Here is a 20,353-nt window from a genome sequence, read left to right as displayed (position 1 = left end):
CTTTCAAAATTTATTGGACTAGATGGGATTTTGATACTCCCCTTACATGTATATAATGGGTAATTTTCAATACAAATTTAATGACTATAAAATATAAATATATTTATAATTATTTTAAATTAAAAGATATCATTGCATTCACTCTTAAATGATATATCAAAGTAAAAAATGCTAAAATTTGACAACCGTATTCTAATTGGAAAAAAAAAAAAAAAGTGACCTTTTTTTTATTACAAAATATCAAATACAAATGACATTTTTGAGCCAATTAAGAAAGAAATAGAGAGAATCTCTAGTCCAAAATATTTGGTACAAAAATAGCAATGCCGATATTGTTTTAGCTTGGTAAGGCTCTGATTTCGCATTTCCTTTATTTATTTATTTATTTAATTTTTACAACATAATTGTTAGTATGTTAGTAGTCAGATTATAACATAAACCAATATCTCTCTATAAATACAAATCTGAAAGCTTACTCATCTTGGCACCTAAATCACCTCTCCATGACTTCTTGGACAATTGCCTGAGGCCAATTTTTTAAAAAAAAAAACTTTTTTTTGAGCTTTTTTTTTTTTTTTTTTTTAAACTTGAAAACAAAAAATTGTTTGCCACTAGCCACTTCAAAATTAATTCTAATACTTATTTTCAAAATTCTCCCTTTCCTCCCACACCACCACCGACTGCTGCTACTAGCCAGTATTGACCTCCACTCACCACTCGTGACCTCCAGTCACCCTGCGACACTCTAGTCACCTCATTCCTAGCCACTACATTCTTCCACCAGCCACCGCCCACACCAAACATGTTTCCTTATTTTTGTTCACTTATTTTTTTTTTAAAAAAAATTTACACCAAATAATTTTTTGCTCTTTATCCAAAAAAAATAAAAGGTAAAAACTTATTAGGATTGTTTTGGAAAGTGACTTAGTTTTTCTACTTATTACGCAAAGACGTACAAAAAACAGAGAGATGATATGATTCAAATAAACTAAAAAGTCAATAAATTGACTTATAAATCACTTTCCAAAAGAAGTCATTTTTTATAAATAGGAAACTTGCAACATTACCACCTTAACAACTCTAATGACAGTTACATTAAAACTCTCCCTTCATTAACTTCAACTTTGCATCAAACTCCATCTGAATTCGGTATATATAATTTTTGGAAAGGAAAGTGATTGAGACCCCTCCAATCACCACCCCCACCACCCCGAAAAATGCTTGGGAGCACTAATTAGTGCTCCCACTAATTAGGTGGCAGTGGGTCCCGTCATTAATGATGTAATGTTTTGGTCTTGGAGTTGTGTTTTTTTTTTTTTTTTTTTACTTTATTAATGCATTAGTGCTATTAGTGATGGTGTTTTTAGTGGGATGAATCATTGTTGCCACCACCCCACACACACGTGGCGGGTGGTGATTGGAGGAGAAGGAAAAAAAGAAAAAGAAAAAAGAAAAATTGACCAATCAAAGAGAGAGGGGGTCAAAGGGGATGCTTCCTTGAGGGGGTCCAACTCATTTTCCTATTTGGAAAATACTATAAGTTTTAAATTTTTTATCAAATAAATAATCAAATATGAGACATTTGATCATTTATTTGATAAAAAATTTGGTATCCCTAACCTTACCTATAATTTTTTATTAATAAAAAAAGGGTAGATATTATGGGCTCAAAATAGGAATGGGGCAGCATTAATCATATACGCCTCTACCAATGTAGGCATGCTTCACTAACCAGACAGCAAAAAGTTGGCAAACTTCTCTCTAAAGGCTGGTGATTTTATTATTGCTCTTGCTTGCTTGCTTTTGCTGACTCACTGACTAACAATGGTCTCTCCTCTTCTCTACCTTACCTCCTTTTATTTGGTGCAATTATATTGATTTTCATGTGGTAGATATGCATTTTGTGTAGGGGTAGTTATTGGGTGTAGAGGTTAGTTTTGCAAATGTCCAATCCCATTTATAGCAAATCAAATTATGGTCACAGCTTAACGACTCTTTTACTTCGGCAGAAATTAATTATAAAATCAGATAAAATTTTCATCTCATATGAAGGTTATGTCTAATTCTGTAATTGATTTCTGCGTTTTTTAAATTTTTTATCAGTATCCAATTTATTCTAAAAATACTACGTGCACATAATTAAAATACAAAAAATATATTGTATAGCTGTAAAAAAAAAAAAAAAAAAAAAGGGAAGTTAAGTGTAAGGACTGTACCCGCAACCCCTACGGAACATTTGGGATCAAAGCAATAGGTGATACCTAACTCCATTGAAAGTTGTTGAAAAGGATAAAAATAAAAAAATAAAAATGTTACTATTCTTTAATGAAATTACCAATAGTCGATAAAAGTTGTTTAACTACTTATGTTGTGAGCAATACATACACATGAAAAAGCAATATATAGCACTTACCAATTGCAGCCATTTAAGATCCTCATGTGAAAAAAAAATCTAGGGATTCACTCAGGAAGTGGTTGATAAAATTTAAAATTTAAAATTAAAAATTAAAAATTAAAAAAGCAATATATAGCACTTACTAATTGCAGCCATTTAAGATCCTCATGTGAAATTTAAATCTGGGGATTCACTCAGGAGGTGGTTGATAAAATTAAAAATTAAAAATTAAAGATTAAAAATTAAGTATTAAAAATTGAATATTAAATTTTTTAAGTTGAAAAATTATTTGATAAAAATTTAAATGTTAAACTAAAAATAAGTTATTTGATATTTATAAAATCAAATTTGAAATTTATTATTTTCAATTTTTATATTGTAATGGTGGTGGTGGTAGTGGTGGCGGTAGCATGGTGGTGGTGGTAGTAGCGGTAATGTTGATGGTGGCGGTGGTGGTAGCGGTAGTAAAATGATAGTGGTACGTATGGCAACAACAATAATGGTGATGAAGGTGGTGGTGGTAGTGGTGGCGGCAGTAGTGATGGTGGCGGCAATGGTAGTGGTGGCTATGGCGTCAGGGTGGTGGTGGTAATGGTAACGATGGTGGTGGTAGTGGTGCGTTGGCATGATGGTGGTGGTTGTGGTGACATAATGGTGGTAGTAGCGGTAGTGATGATGATGGTGGTGGTGGTGGTGGTGGTGGTGGTGGTGGTAGTAGTGATAAGATTAGCCATAGTCATGACGGCGGTGGTAGTAGCGATTGTGGTGGTAATGGTAGTGGTGGTGGTGTCAGTAACATGATGATACTGGTGAGGTGGTGAGTTTATGATAGTGTATATCAATGGTTATGTTTAGTATTTATAAATTTAGTCAAAATTAAGTAAGTTTATTATGATGTAAAGTTTTCTTAAATTTTAGCTTTATTTTTAAGAGATACTTAAATTTTTACGTCATGTCAATTGTAATTATCAAACGAGTTTGATTAATTATTACTTAATACATTCAGTTTTAAGTGTTGAATTAACTTATCAAACACACTCTTATTAGTTAGTTTCTTATGGTAAACTATCAGCAGGTCCTAATAGTTAGACTTAATTTCTATCAAATTCTATTGAAAATAAGTCTTTATAAAATCGTCACTAAAAATAATTTATTTTAAAAATTGATAATTTTTTGCATATGTCACTAAAATTTGACAATTAGTGATTTTTTTTTTGTTAACGATTTTTATAAATTGTCGCTAAAACTTACAATTAATGATTTTTTTTATGATAAATTTTTTAAACTGTCATTGAAAGTTGAAAATTAGTTACTTTTTTGTGACGATTTTTTTAAACTGTCACTAAAATTTATATTTTTTGTGACAATTTTAAAACTCATTAAAAATTAACAATTAATGACTTTTTTAATAGTATTTGATAAAATTTGTCATTAATTATCATAAGATCTATTAAACAATAAGTCTACATATTGTGATTTACACGTAAGTGCTCCTAATTCTTGCCTACATGCCATGTTTGATTTATTAACAACATTAAGATAGGTATGTTATCTCACCACTATAATTTGAAAATATATAATCTTGAGGCAACTTTTGAAACAACAATGATTCATCCCCTTTTTCCTCCCACCCCTTTGACCCCCTCTCTCTCTCATTGATCATATTTTCTTTTTCTTTTTCTTTTTTTTCCTGCTCCTCCAATCACTCTCCGCCACGTGGCAAAGGGGGGTGAGGGAGTGACCCCCAAAGGGAGTCCCAAGCATTATTCCTTTTGAAAATGACTTTTTTAAAATTTTGGAACAAAAGTATTATCGTTATTTCATATATACTGAATAAAAGACTTTTCAAAATTTGTTATCTCAGAAAATAATTATGTAAGATTTTTTAATCCAATCCCAACCCCTAGCCACACTATTTATCATTTAAAAACACCAAACTATGAATCCAAAATTATTCCCACCGCCCCCAAAACACAAGAAAAAAAACAAGAAAAAGTAGAAAGAAGATCATCCAACTAATCCTCACTTTTCTTGAGATGAAAGTTAGTTGAGTAAAGGTCACTCATCCTTTTCCCTTTTTCATTTCTCTCTCTCTCACCTTTATTCTCTCCATGTCATTCCAAATTAGCAAACAATCGATATAATGAAAATTTTATTTCATTCAACTTCATATTCTATTCTCACTCCTTTTCATCTTACCAAATGTACCCTTAAATTAGATTAAACTTCAAAGCATTTATACAGTAGCCGAAAGAAGAAAATAAGAAACGGATGGTTGCTCTGTTTTTAAAAATTTTATCCAAATATTTGGTTTGGTGAGTGAGACTGAAAACTAAAAATAAAAAAAGAATAAGAATAAAATCATAAACAACATCAACGGGAGTAGGTGTGCCACCCCATGTACAGAAGAAAACAAGATTTTTAGGGCATGTTTGATTGTATGGATTAAAATATGGGATTGAAATTATTAATCCGCGAACCCAATTATCGTATGTTTGTTTTAACATTTTGATTTAGGATTATTAATCCAATGGATAATTAATCCAACAAATTTGTAAGATTATTAATAATGGAATAGGGGTGGAATTATTTATCCAATGGATAATTTATCCTATTAATCCAATTAGATAATGAATACGACACTAATTTGATAGAATTATTAATACCTCACAATTAGTCTTGTAAATTAAACATATGCATTCTTCACTGCTATATATTATTTTGTATCTAAATTTAAGTGTTCACTATCTATATTATGCATTCATTATATTCCTTAAAATTACAAAAATGTTTTCTTTGTGTACCAGTACAATGTTCAATACTTGTTTATTGCACTTATTTATTACTATTAATTTATTTTAAAAAAAATTGATGATGTAGGATTGAAACTGAGATTGTGTTTTATAAAATAATGATTCACTTATGTAAACATGGTGGAACCGCGGTTCAAAACCAAACCAACCCAATCCAAGTGAGTTTTTGAGAAGTGGATTTTTATGTAAGTTTTTTTAGTTGTAGGATATTATTAGATAAAATTTTTTTGGTATTTGGAAAAATAATTAGATTTTTTTGTGATTTGATGTGATGTTTGTGAGAGAAAAAGTGAAATGATTATGGAATTGGATGTAATACTTTATTCGTATTTATTTTTTTTGGCTTTGAAAAAACCGTCTTTTAGTGGAAAAAAAAAAAAAAAAAAAAAACAAACCAAAATCTTGCCAAAAACTCAGATTAATTCAATTCTGAATTTACATGAACTAAACTGATCCATACACACCTCTGATACTCAGTAACACAGATTAATATTGTGTGCTTGACCATCAATTCTTTTTTCCAGTTAAATTAGGAGACCTATCCGACAGTATACCATCACAGTTGCTACAAATATTCTCTACAATAATATTAGGATTGGGACAACCTTCTCTAATATATGCAAAAACACTGCTGCTATAGGTATAGAACTCTTCTTCAACTCCTAAAAGAGAGAAACAAAAAAGAGAAAGCTCACTTGGACCAAAATTTCACAAATGCAGCAACCGATGACTTGAAGAAGGCTGAAAGTGGATTCATTTCCGGCTTAGCAGATTTCTCTGATGACGTTTCCCATGATTCACTGCCCAAAGACACAAATCAAAGCAAATTATCGATCACTAAAGAACTGTATAGATTTCGAATTCCACAAATTCATCAGCTTCTGAATCCACACGCTACAGATCTTAGGTTACATTTGGATTCCAGGATTTGAGCCAATAAGATTTCAAATACTGGACTTGAATTCACAGCTCCTGTTTCAATCACTTGTGCTTATATGGATTTCAAATCCAGGTTAAATCCACAAAAGATTTTGGACCCATTTTTAAAGGATTCTAAAATCACCCCATAGCCTCGATTCTTGCAATATGGTGAGATTCTGATGAGAATGACATAATTTTACCAATTTTAAATCTGACCACTATTTCATCCAAACAAAGGATTTAAAAACCAGTAGATTTGAAATACCCAAGTATTTGAAATTCATAGATTTCGAATCTAAATCCACATACCCAAACGCAACATTAAAGTTGGGGTTAAAAGAGATGCTTACATGTTGGAGTCATTTTGACCATCTATTGCGTTCGCAGAAATTGACTTCTCACTGGAACTGCTTGGATTAGTGTCATTCAGATTCAAGTCAAGAATGCTCTCTGAGGCATCTGTGGCCTGCAAAAGCACAAGAAACGCTACCGATCAAAACTTCTGCCCCTTGAACGTTATAAGGAAAAAGCAACAGGTAATGAAATTCTCACATAATAGTGCATACACTAGAACCACAATTCTGTGATTTAGAGCAAGAATCAAGTTAAAACTGTGACCAAGTTGAGATAGAATTACAGTTTTAACTATGACAGGGCCACTCAAAACATATAAATTTGAAAGAAATGAAGGAAAGACACCCAAGGCAAAAGAAACTTTGTAAATAATAGATAAATAGTATATGCTAAAAGAATTGGTGAACATATTAATCTACATCAACATCAAAATAAAAGAAAAGAAAAAAAAAAAAAAAAAAACAAAAACAAAACGATGAGCAAATCAAAATAGAGACAAGAACATATGCCAGACAATGCTATCGGAATTTACTCTCTATAGATATATATAACAAAAAAGGGGAAATAAAACTTACCCTAATTCCAGCAGGTGAGGCATATTTAACTTCAGGGTCTGTGCCATCGTTGGTACCAAGAGTACTGCTTTCTTTGGTTGTAGAGCCATTTGAGTTTTCCAATAACGAACCTGCAAGGATTGCCTCATCTTTTTTATTGCCCAAATCACAAGAGCTCTCTGGAAAGTTTAGCTTGCCCACTACAGAATTGTTGCCTGTTTCCATTTCCAACTTTTCAATTTCTTCTACCAAAGTTCCAGTCACTTCACTGTGTTCAATAGATTTTTCATCCAAGCCACAAGTTATCCTAGAACCAGACGTTAATGGTAACGTCTCTACCATTGTGTCTGCTGCTACATGGGTTACTTCAACTTTAGATCCTTGTAGTTCCACTACATTTTCCTCCAGTTCCAAACTTTCTCTAGCTTGAGACTCTCTATATACTGCTTTATCATATTCTTCATTCTTTTCAACTGCTTGACTATACCCATTTATAATTTTCCATTCATCAAATCTCTCATGTTCAGGTTCAGGACACTGCACACTAGAATTTAAAACCAGTTCTTCACTTGTACCCTGATGATGACTGCGTAAAATATGAGTTACAACACGAGATTTATTTGATAGCAATAAATCAGTTTCCGGTTCAATGAAAACCGATCCCAATTGATGCTGTTTGAAGAATCTATCAGGGCTCTGCTCTTTTGGCATAAACTTTGCAGGACCCAACACCCTATTTTCTTGGATTATCTTTCGGAAAATTTCCCTCACAATGTAGTAAGACCCACCAACTTCCTTGTATGTGAGAGAGAGAGGTGGGAAATCCCCATTGTTTAACTCCTGGTAACTGCAAGCAACAAAACAATTAACTGGTACAGAAGGGCTGCATACACTTCCTTCTATTAGTGCAAGTTTCCTGAATGAATCTCTATATTCAATTGTCACATAATACAAGAATACATCTGATTATACAGTAATCCTAACCCTAAGACTAAAAAAGGGAAAGGAAACACAGCCACTGCCATATAGGAAAGGAAACATTGGCATATATATATACACAATATACACTAACATATACATAAACCTAACCTAATATTCTCACAACTGTGCTCAAACTCAAGGTATTTAATAGAAAACACTGAGAGTTTGCCAAGAAGAAACTAAAACCGAGCAATGGTGTGAGTCTTGATAAAGAAGTTAGCAAGTTGCAAAGCGAAGAGACGAAAGAAAGCGAGATAGGGCAAGATTGTAGATGCTGACGGACAAAGTGACAATCAATCTCAATGTGCTTTGTTCGCTCATGGAAAACGGTGTTATGGGCAATCTGAATAGCACTAAGATTGTCACAATAAAGGGAGGTCAAAGAAGACTGAGAGATGCCCAAGTCAGAGAGAAGACAACAAAGCCAGACAACGAAGTAGTACCATGAGTCATAACACGGTACTCAGCTTCGGCAATAAAACGGGTAACAACAGTTTGTTTCTTGCTTTTCCAAGAAATCAAGGAATCATCAAGAAACATACAGAAACCAAAAGTGGACTTATGATCTGTAACATCACCAGCCCAATCAACATCAGCACAGGCTACTAAAGCCAAGGAAGAAGTAAAGGACAACAGCAATCCTTGGAAGATAGTACCACGAAAAGAGTAAAGAATCTGAACCAAAGCAGCCCAATGTGTAGAACGAGGAGGAGAAATGAACTAACTAACCACATGAACAGCATAGGCAAGATCAGGGTGAGTAACCGTCAGATAGACTAAGTAACCCACGAGCTCTCGATATAAAGTAGGATCAAGCAGAGGAACACCATCAGTAGTATTAAGTTTCACATTAAGTTCAATGGGGATATCAACAATCTTAGTGTCAGCAAAACAAGCACGATGAATAACTTTATTAGCATACTTGGCCTAAGATAAAAAGTAGCCATTGGGAGAAGAAGTCACCTCAATACCAAGAAAATACCAAATGGGCCCAAATCCTTCATTTCAAAGGTGCGGATGAGATGCTCCTTGACCTTAGAAATAGCAGAAGAATCAGAGCCAGTAATAATCATATCATCCACATACAGTAATAAGGCAACAAAACTAACAGAGGTGTGGAGGAAAAACACAGCAGAGTCCTGGGCAGAAGGATAAAGCCCAAGCTTAGTAACAGCAGTCTGAAAGTGATCATACCAAGCACAAAGAGTTTGCTTCAGACCATACAGAGCATGCCGAAAACGACAAATCTGTCCAGAGGAATGGTGAAGGCCAGGGGGAGGATGCATGTAAACCTCTTCCAGGAGATGGCCGTTAAGAAAAGCATTCTTAATATCCATCTGATAAAGAGGCCAATGACAAACAGCAGCGACAGATATCAAAGTACGGACAATGGTCATCTTGGCAACAGGAGCAAAGGTCTTCTCATAATCAATACCATACTCCTATGAAAAATCCTTGACAACCAGACGAGCTTTGTAGCGCTCAAGAGAACCATCAGAATGAGTCTTAACTTTTTACCCCCATTTGCAACCAACCAGATTCTTACAAGCAAGCAAATGAACCAACTCCCAAGTACTAGTTTCTGTAAAGCAAACAACTCATCCTCCATAACTTGAATTCAATGAGGATCCTGACAGGCCTTCTTGTAAGATTAAGGTTCTGAAAAAGAGTGAATAGCAGACAAAAACGTACAATATGAAGGAGAAAAACATGTGTTAGCAAAACTAAGTTTTACGATGTGTTTACGAATGCCAAGGGAATACTTACGGTTAGCAAGATCAAAGTCGTCAAAAGCAAGAGGATCAACAGCAGGGGCAGAGACAACTAGTGGAGGAAGAGCCTTACGACGAGAATAGACTAATAACGGAGGAGAATGAAAAGAAGGAGCAGGTGAGGAAAGATGAGGAGAGCAAGGACTAGATTCATGGGGGTCAGTGGAGAGGGACTCATCAGAAGGGGTGGTAGGAAGAGAAGAGGGAACAAGTTCATGAGGAACAGTAGAGATGTACTCATCGGAAGGGACCTAAGAGGGAAATGGATCAATGTGAACCAAATCTTCTTTGGAAACCGGAGCAGTGAGAGGAGAAAGCTGAAAGTAAGGCAGACGTTCGAGAAAAGAAACATGACGGGAGACATAAAGACGACGGGAAACAGGGTCATAATATCGATAGCCTTTCTGAGTAAAACTACAACCCAAAAAGACACATAGGACAGATCGGGTACTAAGTATGGTCCGATCTTTAAGGGAAAGAAAGACAAAACAGGCAAACCCAAACACACAAAGAAGGGAGTATTAGGAATTTGAGAGAACAGAGCCTCATAAGAAGACCGACCAGAAAAAAGGGGAGTAGGCATGAGGTTAAGAAGAAAAGCAGCAGTAAGGACTGCCTCCCCCCAAAACGGAGCTGGAACTGAGACAGAGAAAAGAAGAGACCTAACTGTTTACGCTCAGCTCGACCATTTTAGCCAAGTGTATCAGTCATGGTTTTAAAAACCGGACCGGCCGGTTCAACCGGTTGAACCGCCGACCGGTCGAGGTTCCGGTCCGGGTACACCCATAGAACCGGTCACAGTGAAAAACCGGCCTATTTTGGGAGAACCGGGAAAACCGGCGGTCGGACCGGCGAACCGGTCGACCCGGTTCCGGTTCACCGGATTGATAAAAACGAACTTTTTGTATTTGTTTTTTCTTTTTTTTTATTCTTTCTTTCTTTTCTTTCTTTCTTTCTTTCTTTCTTATATTATATATATATATATATATATATTATATTATATATATATAATAAAAATTTAATTGGAAACTCTCTTTTAAGGGTCTCCTCTTGTGAGGAATCCCATTGAGAGCTTGAAATTATTGTGAAAGCCTCTATCTATTTATAAGAAAAAAATTCTTCCAAAAAAACTCAAGAAATCTATGTGGGATTCAATCAAATCTATTGGAGGGAAACTTAAAGTTTTGATATCCCTCCAAAATTTTTGCTCTTCTTTCAATCAAATTATTTGAATTAAAATCATATGGAGGGAATATTGAATATTGAATATTTGATTTCTTCTTCCAAAATTAAAATTAATAATATTTTTAAATATATTTTTATATTTTTTAATAAAAAAAATATTAAGAGAAATATTTAAGATTATTAAAAAATTTAATTTATAATTTTATTACTTATATTTTTATTTAAATATAATTTTAATATATTTATGACGTCACGGTTCGATTCCGGTTCAACCCGACGGTTGAACCGGTGACCCGTCCACCCGATCATTTTTCCGGTTCACTCATCGGTCCGGTTTTTAAAACATTGGTATCAGTACAAGAAGTTTATGAATGGTATTCAAATTGGCCAAATACTTACAGAACTCATTTTTAAAATATTCCCCAAACGTCAGTATGAACTAAAGAAAACGGTGTATCGTGTATCAAATATAGTACTTTTACGAAAAGGTAAGGCTATCATTTTGGCAAGTTTACAACCCCGACACTCAGTAAGTTCACTATGAGAAACTTTACCCAATATACCTTATTGAGCTAAAGACCATAAACGGTCAGCAGACAAATGCCTAATCTAGAATGCCACAAGTAGAAAGGACTAAACAGAGAATCTAACTAAAAAGAGAGAAAAACAGTTGAAGAGATTGTCATAGGCAGATTCAAGCTTTCCACCACATAGAGGTCTCCAACTCCACGGACGGTCCCAATCTGCTGCTTGGACATCCAATCCTACACAAAACAGATAGAAGAAGAAAAAATAACATCAAAACCGGAGTCATCAAGCTGACTGATAGATAATAAATTGACAAATAATTGAAGAACATAAAGGACAGATGGAATAGAGACAACAGACATAGCAGACGGTAGGACATACCCAACAAATATAACAGATATACTAGACCCATTAGCAACATTAACAGTAATAGGAAAAGGAAGAGGAGTATAATTTTGAAGTAAGGAGAGATGATGAGTCATATGATGAGAGGCACCAGAGTCAAAAATCCAGTCAGACGAAGAGATACCTGAAAAAGACCCAAGCAAACCTGAATGAAGAGAGGAAACAATAGAAGCAGATAGAGATGGCTGAGAGGTAGATAGTATATGCTAAAGCTGAATAATCTGAGCACTCAAGGAAGCCAAGTCAGGATTGGAGTCGGAGCAGATGCAATAGAATTGGCAAGAGGCTAAAAAGTACTCGGAATAGGGGCGCAAAACTAGATCGAAAACTGCTGAGAAGACGAGGCAGACATATATCCCTTCTTGGGACAATGATACTTCCAATGACCCCTTTGGTGGCAGAAGGCACACTCATCAAAAGTCAAAGACATCGTAATAACCAGAGAGAAAAGAGAAGGGAACTGATAGGGCAAAGTGTAATAACTCAAAATATTTGAGGGGTTAAATTATAATAACCCAAAAGCTAGCACAGATGGGTCGAAGACTTGGTGGGCCGAAATCAGATATCAAACACAAAGGGAGAGAGTGCTTTGTGTTTGGAGAATAGAAACCAGAGAGAGACAATCCACAGAACCAGCCAAGACAAATCAGAGAACCAACTAAGATGAGTAAGAGTAGGAGTGTAAAAATGGCCCCCGACCCGGGGTATGCCTGGCCCGTTTGGACCCGGGCCCAAGCCTAGCCCGAGCCCTTAGGCTAGAGCCGGGTCGAGCCTGGGCCATCAGTTTGAAGCCCGACCCGCCCAAGACCCAATGTATTTTTTAGTGGAAAATAATAAATTTTTTGTAGAAAAAATTTTTAAAAAAAGAAACAGGCAAGCCCGCCCAAGCCTGAGGCCAGTCCTAAGCCCACCGGCCCGGCCCGCCTAAGGCCCGAATACCCTTGGGCCTAGGCCTAATTTTTTGGCCCATAGGCCGGCCCAGGCTTGCCCGAATTTTGACGGGAGCCCGCGAGGCCCGACATGGGCCGGCCCGAACCAAATTTCCACCCCTAAGCAAGAGGCACACTAGAGAGCTTCGCGAGTTGATGGGTCGCGAGTTGAACCAGATGGGTCACGGACTCAGATGAGTCGTACAAGCCAGACGAATTAGAGGATCGATCGAACGAAGCAGATGACCCAATGATGAATCAGACGAGAGGGAGTAGAGGAACCAGATGGAGCCAACTTCAAGTCAACTTCGAATCAATCAAGAAGAAAGAACCAAATGAAGAAAGGAACAAAGAACTTGATTGAATCAGAGATCAAAACCAGAGAGAGATTCGTGTTGGCGACCAGAGAGAGCTCGATCAAGTCCAAAGAACAGAGTCGAACCAGAAGTCAGAACCAGAGAAGATTTCACGATGGCTGCTAGGGTTTGAAAACTAGCTCTAATACCATGTAAGTTTTCTGAATGAATCTCTATATTAATTGTCACATAATTCAAAGAATACATCTGATTATATAATAATCCTAACCCTAAGACTAAGACTAAAAAGGAAAAGAAAACACTGTCATATAAGAAAAGGAAACACTACCATTGCCATATAGGAAAAGGAAACACTACCACTGCCATATATATACACAATATACAGTACCATACATACAAACCTAACCTAATATTCTCACAATTAGAACTATGCAAATAGAAACTTGAAAGTCCAATAGCCACTAGAAAAATCAGTATATCAGTCAGCTCACCCAAAATTTTAGCAAATATGAACATAATATTACAAAGAAGAGTAACCACCGCTACTAGAATTTTAGTTAATCAAGAAACAGGCCATTACTCAACATTGGAGATGCCGATACCAGGTGCTAAGAGGCATATATTGGGTAGAGACCTAATTTTGGCATAATTCGAGTGAAACGGCTACCCAGTGACTTTAACTTGCATTCTCACACTTGGCATTAACAAGTTTTGACCGTTCTAATTAATAGTCAGCTGCCTGGCATAACACAATCTCACTGTTACAGACCCAGTATTGTCAACCTTACAATCTATGAAGCACGGATACTTCAAATAGGAAGACGTATCTGTATCGTATCTGTATCGGATATCAATACTCCTTGAATACTTACTGAGAGGGTGATTTATGCTCCGGCGTTGGGCCGAGGTATAAACCGAACAGGTTGGGGGCCCAGCAGAGCAGTGGGCCGAGATAATCGACTGTTCACCCGGAGATGGGCTACCAGAACTTGGGCCGGGCAGAGTTTGGACTATGTGCTGCCCCGAACCGTGCAGAAGGTGCTCGGCCAGGAAGTGACCGGTCAGACCAGGATGCTCGGTCTGAGGATTGTCGAGATCAGACAGACCGAGAGGCCGGCGCTCGGAAAGGCGCGGTCAGCCGAGGTAGCTGACTGACCGGCGAGAAGACCGACCAAAGGAGGATCCCGGGCTAAGCTTTGCCGAGATGCCGCCTAGCCCGGTCCTTCATTCGGTTATCCGGTCGGGCGCTTAAGGTATGAAGCATGGTATGACCGAGGTAGGGCAGCTCGGCTGCCGAGCTCCAGCTATGCTGGCAGGCAGTTGAGAGCAGGTGATGAACGGCATGGTTTAAGCTGACAGATGGGATAGCAGAGCCACGTGTCAGGAGATGACAGGGAGTGGATATGGGGCACAGAAGGTATATAAGCCTGTCTGCGCCCCCCATACGGAGGGGACGAACACTCTGTAAGAAAATCCCTACACACAAACCCTCTCTCCCTTCTCTCTATTCCCTCTAAGGTGTGTGCTAACTTGACCGTCGGAGGGGTTTTTCCGGCCACACACCGCCGGGTAGCTCATCCTTATTGACTCGCAGGTGATCGGACATCGACGGAGCTCGGAAGAAAGGAATACGGGCACGCCGGAATATCTGCTCCCCGTACACTTACGAATATGTATCAGATACTTATTAAAAGTATCGGATACTTCTTAATTAATTTTTCATTAATTTTGAAGTATCGAATACTTAGTTTTGAAGTATTGGATGCTCCAAGTCACATATTATCGGATACTTCTTAATTAATTTTGAAGTATCAAATGCTCCAAGTCACATATTACTCCTTTTACGAAATTAGAATTATATCATTTCTTGCATAACATCATAATATAATATAATTGCGAAGATAAATAAAATATTTTTACAATACTTTGCTTAGTTTTTTTATAAAAAAAACATAGTAAGCTAAAGTATAGAATTCATCAAATTGACATATCTTCATTGTATCATGCATGTCCCCTATAACTATATAGAAGTAAGGATTAATAAGATAATATAACAATAGTAAAATTAAATATCAATAAATAAATAAGCAAATAAACTTGCATAGAATATTTTTGACTAGTGCAAAAAGAAAAAGTATAGGGTCAAGTTGTGGATTGTTTTGATATTATAATATCAACATATTAGACTTGATATTGAAATGAAATATTTGCAAGACCTATTGAAAATTTAAAAACTAAACTAGCTACTGCCTTAAATTAATACCTAATTCTTAAAGATTAGTATTTTGCATCATAAAGTTACTGTGGTTTCTCAACATTCTTGAGCTTTTGTGTAACTCACTGCTAATAATTTATTTATTTTTTATTTTTTACAAATGTATCCTAACCGTACTCGTATCCTACTTTTTTAGGTTTTGTTGTATTGCCGTATCCGTATCGTATCGTATCCATATCTCGTATCCGTATCCGTATCCGTGCTTTCTAGCTTACAATCATCTTAGAACATCGAGATGAATATTGCCATGTTCTCAATTGCAAGTTAATGAAACAGAACTGTTTTCTACAATATACATATGCAGGGGCATTACTTGACACAAGGATAAAAGCTCAGGCTGCTAATCATGAATGTGGGTTCAACTCCAAAATCAGCCACTTCGTGCAATTATTGCCAAGGTTAGGTCCATCTCCAGTCCTCAAATTGTCAAGGACTAGCAGGGGTAATGTCCTAATTTCCCAAGTATATATGTACATATATTTACTTGTTCATATATTTTTTGTTTCTAATACATGAAATAACCAAAAAGCACCATCATTTGGTGCAATACTAAAAGTTGCAAATCAAGTGTAAGCATGTCCATTCCAATCTAAAAGCAACTATTTTGTGCAATAATTTTTTTTTTTCCCCCCCAAAAGTTTGATCCTTTGTTTACGCTTCCAGCACTCAGCCTTGGTAGGACCAGCACTGCATAATGGCCTTTTTATTGGTGAACTGAAGCTAAGTATACAAACCACCTATATAGGTATAATTGAGTACACTAATGTAATTAAACTTGAAGGAGGCTCTAATTAACAAGTAAAAACTTGTTTTTCATAAATTTAGGGTTTTTATGGGGAACTTTACTAGAGAGAGAGAGAGAGAGAGAGAGAGAGAGACTAAGGCCCACATACACAAAATGTAAACACTATGGCACTCCATTGAGCAACAAAACAATCAATGAAAACTACAAAAGAATGTAGTACTTACGCACACTATATAAATCTAAAATTCCATCACAAACGTATACTTCTATTCAAAATATTCATCTAGCCGAGCCGGTGACAAGAATTATTGTACAAGTTGGCTCATAGACTGAGCATCCAGGAAAGACTTCAAAAGGATAGATTATAATTGATTTATATGGGATATCCTTTGGGACTTTTCATTTATAACTTTTGGCAGATAACATACGTACATAATACAAGAGAAAAAAAGATGTGTAGCATGATTAGTGATGCATATGATGCCAAAAACCTTAGCTAAATGTCTTTGAACCATAAAGCCTTGGTAAAAAAATTATGAATTCAAAAAGCAAGAGAATAATATGCAATTACTTCTTTATAAAAGACTCAACCATTGCCTTCCTCTCTTCTTTTGAACGCCGAATCCGTAGTTTCATCCCTCCAGAGTCATTGCACTTAGTTAGAGCAATTGTCTGCCTAACCCAGCCACCCTTAACATGCATGGAGTTGAAAGTCACCAGACCTCAGGACACAAACCTTCATGTAACAAAATCACTTAGTTAGAGCAATTGTCTGCCTAACCCAGCCACCCTAACATGCATGGAGTTGAAAGTCACCAGACCTCAGGATGCAAACCTTCATGTAACAAAATCAAAAGTGCAGCCTTCTGTGTCAGGATCTTGTCAGTATGAATAGCTAAGCTACAACCACATAAATGACCACATAGTGACCCATCTAAACAGAGTGATGTCAGAGAGATATCTGCTCAAGAAATTCTAGGGTACAGGTTAGGACTTGGGAGATCCTATATATAATTTACCTAAAGAACAGCCGGGCTGTGAAGGAGCAAACCCAAGATTTCATATACACCAGCACATACACCAGAGTTTATAGGTCTACTCCCATCTAGAACCCTACATGGCAAATATGAAATTTTGAGTGTAACATAACAGTATTGTATACTTTCTGCATTGAAACAAAAAAACCAATGCCTTGGATTTAAAATAAATAATAAATAAGTATTCTATTGCATGTCCAACAAAGAGAAGGCACTGGTGTGAAACTGAAAGATCAGAATTTGGAGAAATTTGAGGTCTAGTTATGTTGCTAACAAAATCCGTAAATGCAATAAGGCACTGCCCTCACCAGTACCCCAATAAAACTTCGCATAAAAGAAGCAACCCAACAAACATTTCATCTAAGCCCACCCATTTTTGTGAAATTTCAACAACAACAAACAGAACGAGCTGAGCTGATCATCCATTTCATCGCCAAGAAAACCTAGGATTTTTCTTTTTAAAAGGAATTTAATGATTTGGTTCTCAAATTCCTCTTTGATCAACTGAGCATAATCCGAAGTATTAGGCTTGGAGTAAGATTTTCACTCCAGAAACCTAAGAAGTATGGCGCATAATAAGATTAAACTTGTTGTTTTCTTACTTCCTTTTCCTCTTTTCTCATATTTTCTCAGATACCAAACAAAGCAAATTAACAAGAAAAAAAGGTCATCTCATACGTGGGAAGTACAATTCAACAATAACATTCAAGAGACTAAGAAATGTCTACACGAAAACAAATAATCACAACTTGAGATTAAAATTTAAGTTCTAAAATGGAGAAAACTACCAGTGATCAAACCAGAACTGAGCTGAACTGAAACAGACAGCAGCTAAATTCCATAGGGTTTCAAACCGAGAATCATCAAAGTGAAAGTGAAAATGAGAAAGAGAGTGTTACCTTCAGAGAGAGAGAGAAATGCGTAGGAAACCCTAGTCCCCACTGCGCAAAAACCCTGACGGAGGTGAAGGAAACATTCCAAACTCCAAACAACTCCGAACATGGTTTTGGGTTTTATGCAGGGTTTGGTTTTATTTTCAAATTTTGTTTTTTAAAATCAAAATAATAATAATAAAATTAAAAACTAATTTAATTAAAAAATAGAAAAATTAAAAACAATCGGCATTTAAAATGATTATCTATTTAATCATATCGTAATTAGCCTGCGAGTCGGTATGGATTTTGAGGAAAAATCATCGACGCAAACTTAATTTGAGGGTTGAAAATTTTCTTACCCAATCTTAATCTGTTAAATTCTTAAAATTGACAAATTGATTATTTTAACGATTTCATAATAGCAATTTTAGCAATTGAAAAATATGAAATGGAGAAAAACATCAAAACACAATAAAATTTTAATTTTTTAAAATTTCCACAAAAAAGATTAATAATTATTCAAATTTCTAACACGAAATTTTTAAGTTAAGATTGCATGACATTATTTGAAGTCAATTTTCAATTTAATATTCCGAACAACTACACAATAACTTGCGTATAATTCCATTTGGTGATTGTTTATATTTGCAAACATTTTAATAATTATTAAAAAATTCGTTTGGCGTTATATTTTCGTTTCTAATGAATGAAAATGTAAATAGTTACAAAACTTACAAAATTCTATATGTAAATAAAAATTGTTTGGTTTGATTTTTCAGGATTTAATTTTTAAAAAATTAATTTTTTTTATTTTTCGTGTTTTTTTTGTTTTCATTAGATTTTTTTTTAATATTCTAAGTAATTTTTTTAATTTTTAAATACATCTAATATAAATACACTTAAAAAGTATAATACTTGTTAAAAAAAATTTGAAAAATTCACTAATTACCAAAAAATACAAAAAAATATACGAGAATTCAATACATTTTTTATATTCTTGTGTATTTATTAATTTTTTAAAATATTTTTTTAGGGATTTTTTTTTTAAGGTCCTTGGTATTAAGATTTTATAGTATAAAAGACATCTAATATTTTCATAATATCTAAGGTCCCTCACACATTGATCTAGAGAAATTTCAATTCAGAGAAATCCTCTGAATTTCCCAGAAAAATTCTCCCCAAATTTCTCTGGAGAGTTCTCTAGAGAAATTTGTGAGAAATTCTTTCAAAATTTCTCTGGACTTTCTTTGGATTTCCCTTGCCCATTTTATTGTCAATAAGCAACATTTTGATAAATTTTGAAAAACTAGAACCTGCTTTTGCACTTGCCAAGCTTAACATGTAAGTTTAGAATTGAATAGCTCATTACGATATGACAGAGGTAGCGACTAATGATAATCAATCACATATAAAAGACAAATGTATATGCAAAAAGATTAGATATAGAAAAGCCTTGGGTTAACTAGAAACCTGTTCTTTGCATTAAACTCTATTAAGGGACATTTCTGATGCCTTAAATATATTACTGCCACACACTATTTACCAGTAATAGTTTCTGCTACTATTTTAAGATCATCCCATTCACCACTATTGCTTTTACCATATCCACAGCAATTCTTTCTATAGACTTCCAACTCTCCAGAGAAATTCTTTCCAAATTTCTCTGGACTTTCTATGGATTCCCATTCTCCAGAGAAATTCTCTCCAAATTTCTCTAGACTTCCCACTCTCCAAAGAAAATTCACAAGGCTTCATTAGTATTCAAATCTCTTCACTATTTTCTCTAGTTTACAAATCTCTTCAAGCTTACTCTTTTCCCACAATTCATCTATGTATGATATCTTTACCACACTGCCTTTGATGAATGCAACGGTGGTCTGAGTGGTGGTTTCAAACCAAAGAAAATTGAGAAATTTTGGACTTTCCAAACCAAGAGAAAATTGAAATTTCTCTAAGTTCAAATTTTTGCAACCTGCAACTCAAAAACTAGTACCAATTGTGGAGGTAAATACCAGCATTATGACAATCTAATTCACAATCTTTTAAAAATTACTCACAAATAATATTGATCCTACTTCAATAACAAAATTCTAACTTCCATCACTCAACAAAATGCACTTGAAAATTTCTCTTTTGTCCCCTTTTGTCACAGGATTCTAACATCACAGCAAAAATTATTCAAGACAGAGAAAATTGTGTTTTGACTCAATCAGAGAAAATTGATCAAACCAAAAAAATTTACAGTTCTCTCTTCTCTTCTAGAGAAA

General features: G+C 35.3%; 1 protein-coding gene across 29 annotated transcripts; it reads right to left on the bottom strand.

Moving 5' to 3' along the window:
* Positions 1 to 5,603: 5,603 nt before the first annotated feature.
* On the bottom strand, positions 5,604 to 18,431 carry LOC114321224 (uncharacterized). 29 transcript variants are annotated; one of them, XM_082872886.1, is made up of 8 exons: positions 18,111 to 18,197; positions 17,194 to 17,287; positions 16,996 to 17,108; positions 16,766 to 16,910; positions 11,627 to 11,739; positions 7,059 to 7,884; positions 6,480 to 6,595; positions 5,604 to 6,008 (listed from the first exon to the last, which is right to left on the bottom strand). In XM_082872886.1, exons 4-8 carry the CDS (start codon positions 16,874 to 16,876, stop codon positions 5,900 to 5,902), a joined length of 1,275 nt encoding a protein of 424 aa, XP_082729012.1. In that variant the 5' UTR covers positions 16,877 to 16,910; positions 16,996 to 17,108; positions 17,194 to 17,287; positions 18,111 to 18,197; the 3' UTR covers positions 5,604 to 5,899. The 29 variants fall into 29 exon arrangements, with proteins under 29 accessions (XP_082729012.1, XP_082729052.1, XP_082729078.1 ...); XM_082872926.1 differs by having other exon boundaries at positions 11,683 to 11,739; positions 16,746 to 16,910; positions 17,010 to 17,108; XM_082872952.1 differs by having other exon boundaries at positions 16,746 to 16,910; positions 16,996 to 17,074.
* Positions 18,432 to 20,353: the final 1,922 nt, after the last annotated feature.

Source organism: Camellia sinensis, chromosome 1, assembly GCF_055761805.1.
Source record: "Camellia sinensis isolate YWXY chromosome 1, ASM5576180v1, whole genome shotgun sequence".
Taxonomy (NCBI): Eukaryota; Viridiplantae; Streptophyta; class Magnoliopsida; order Ericales; family Theaceae; genus Camellia; species Camellia sinensis.
Note: the sequence above shows the minus strand (reverse complement) of the source record. Positions and strands in the feature narration are given on the sequence as shown.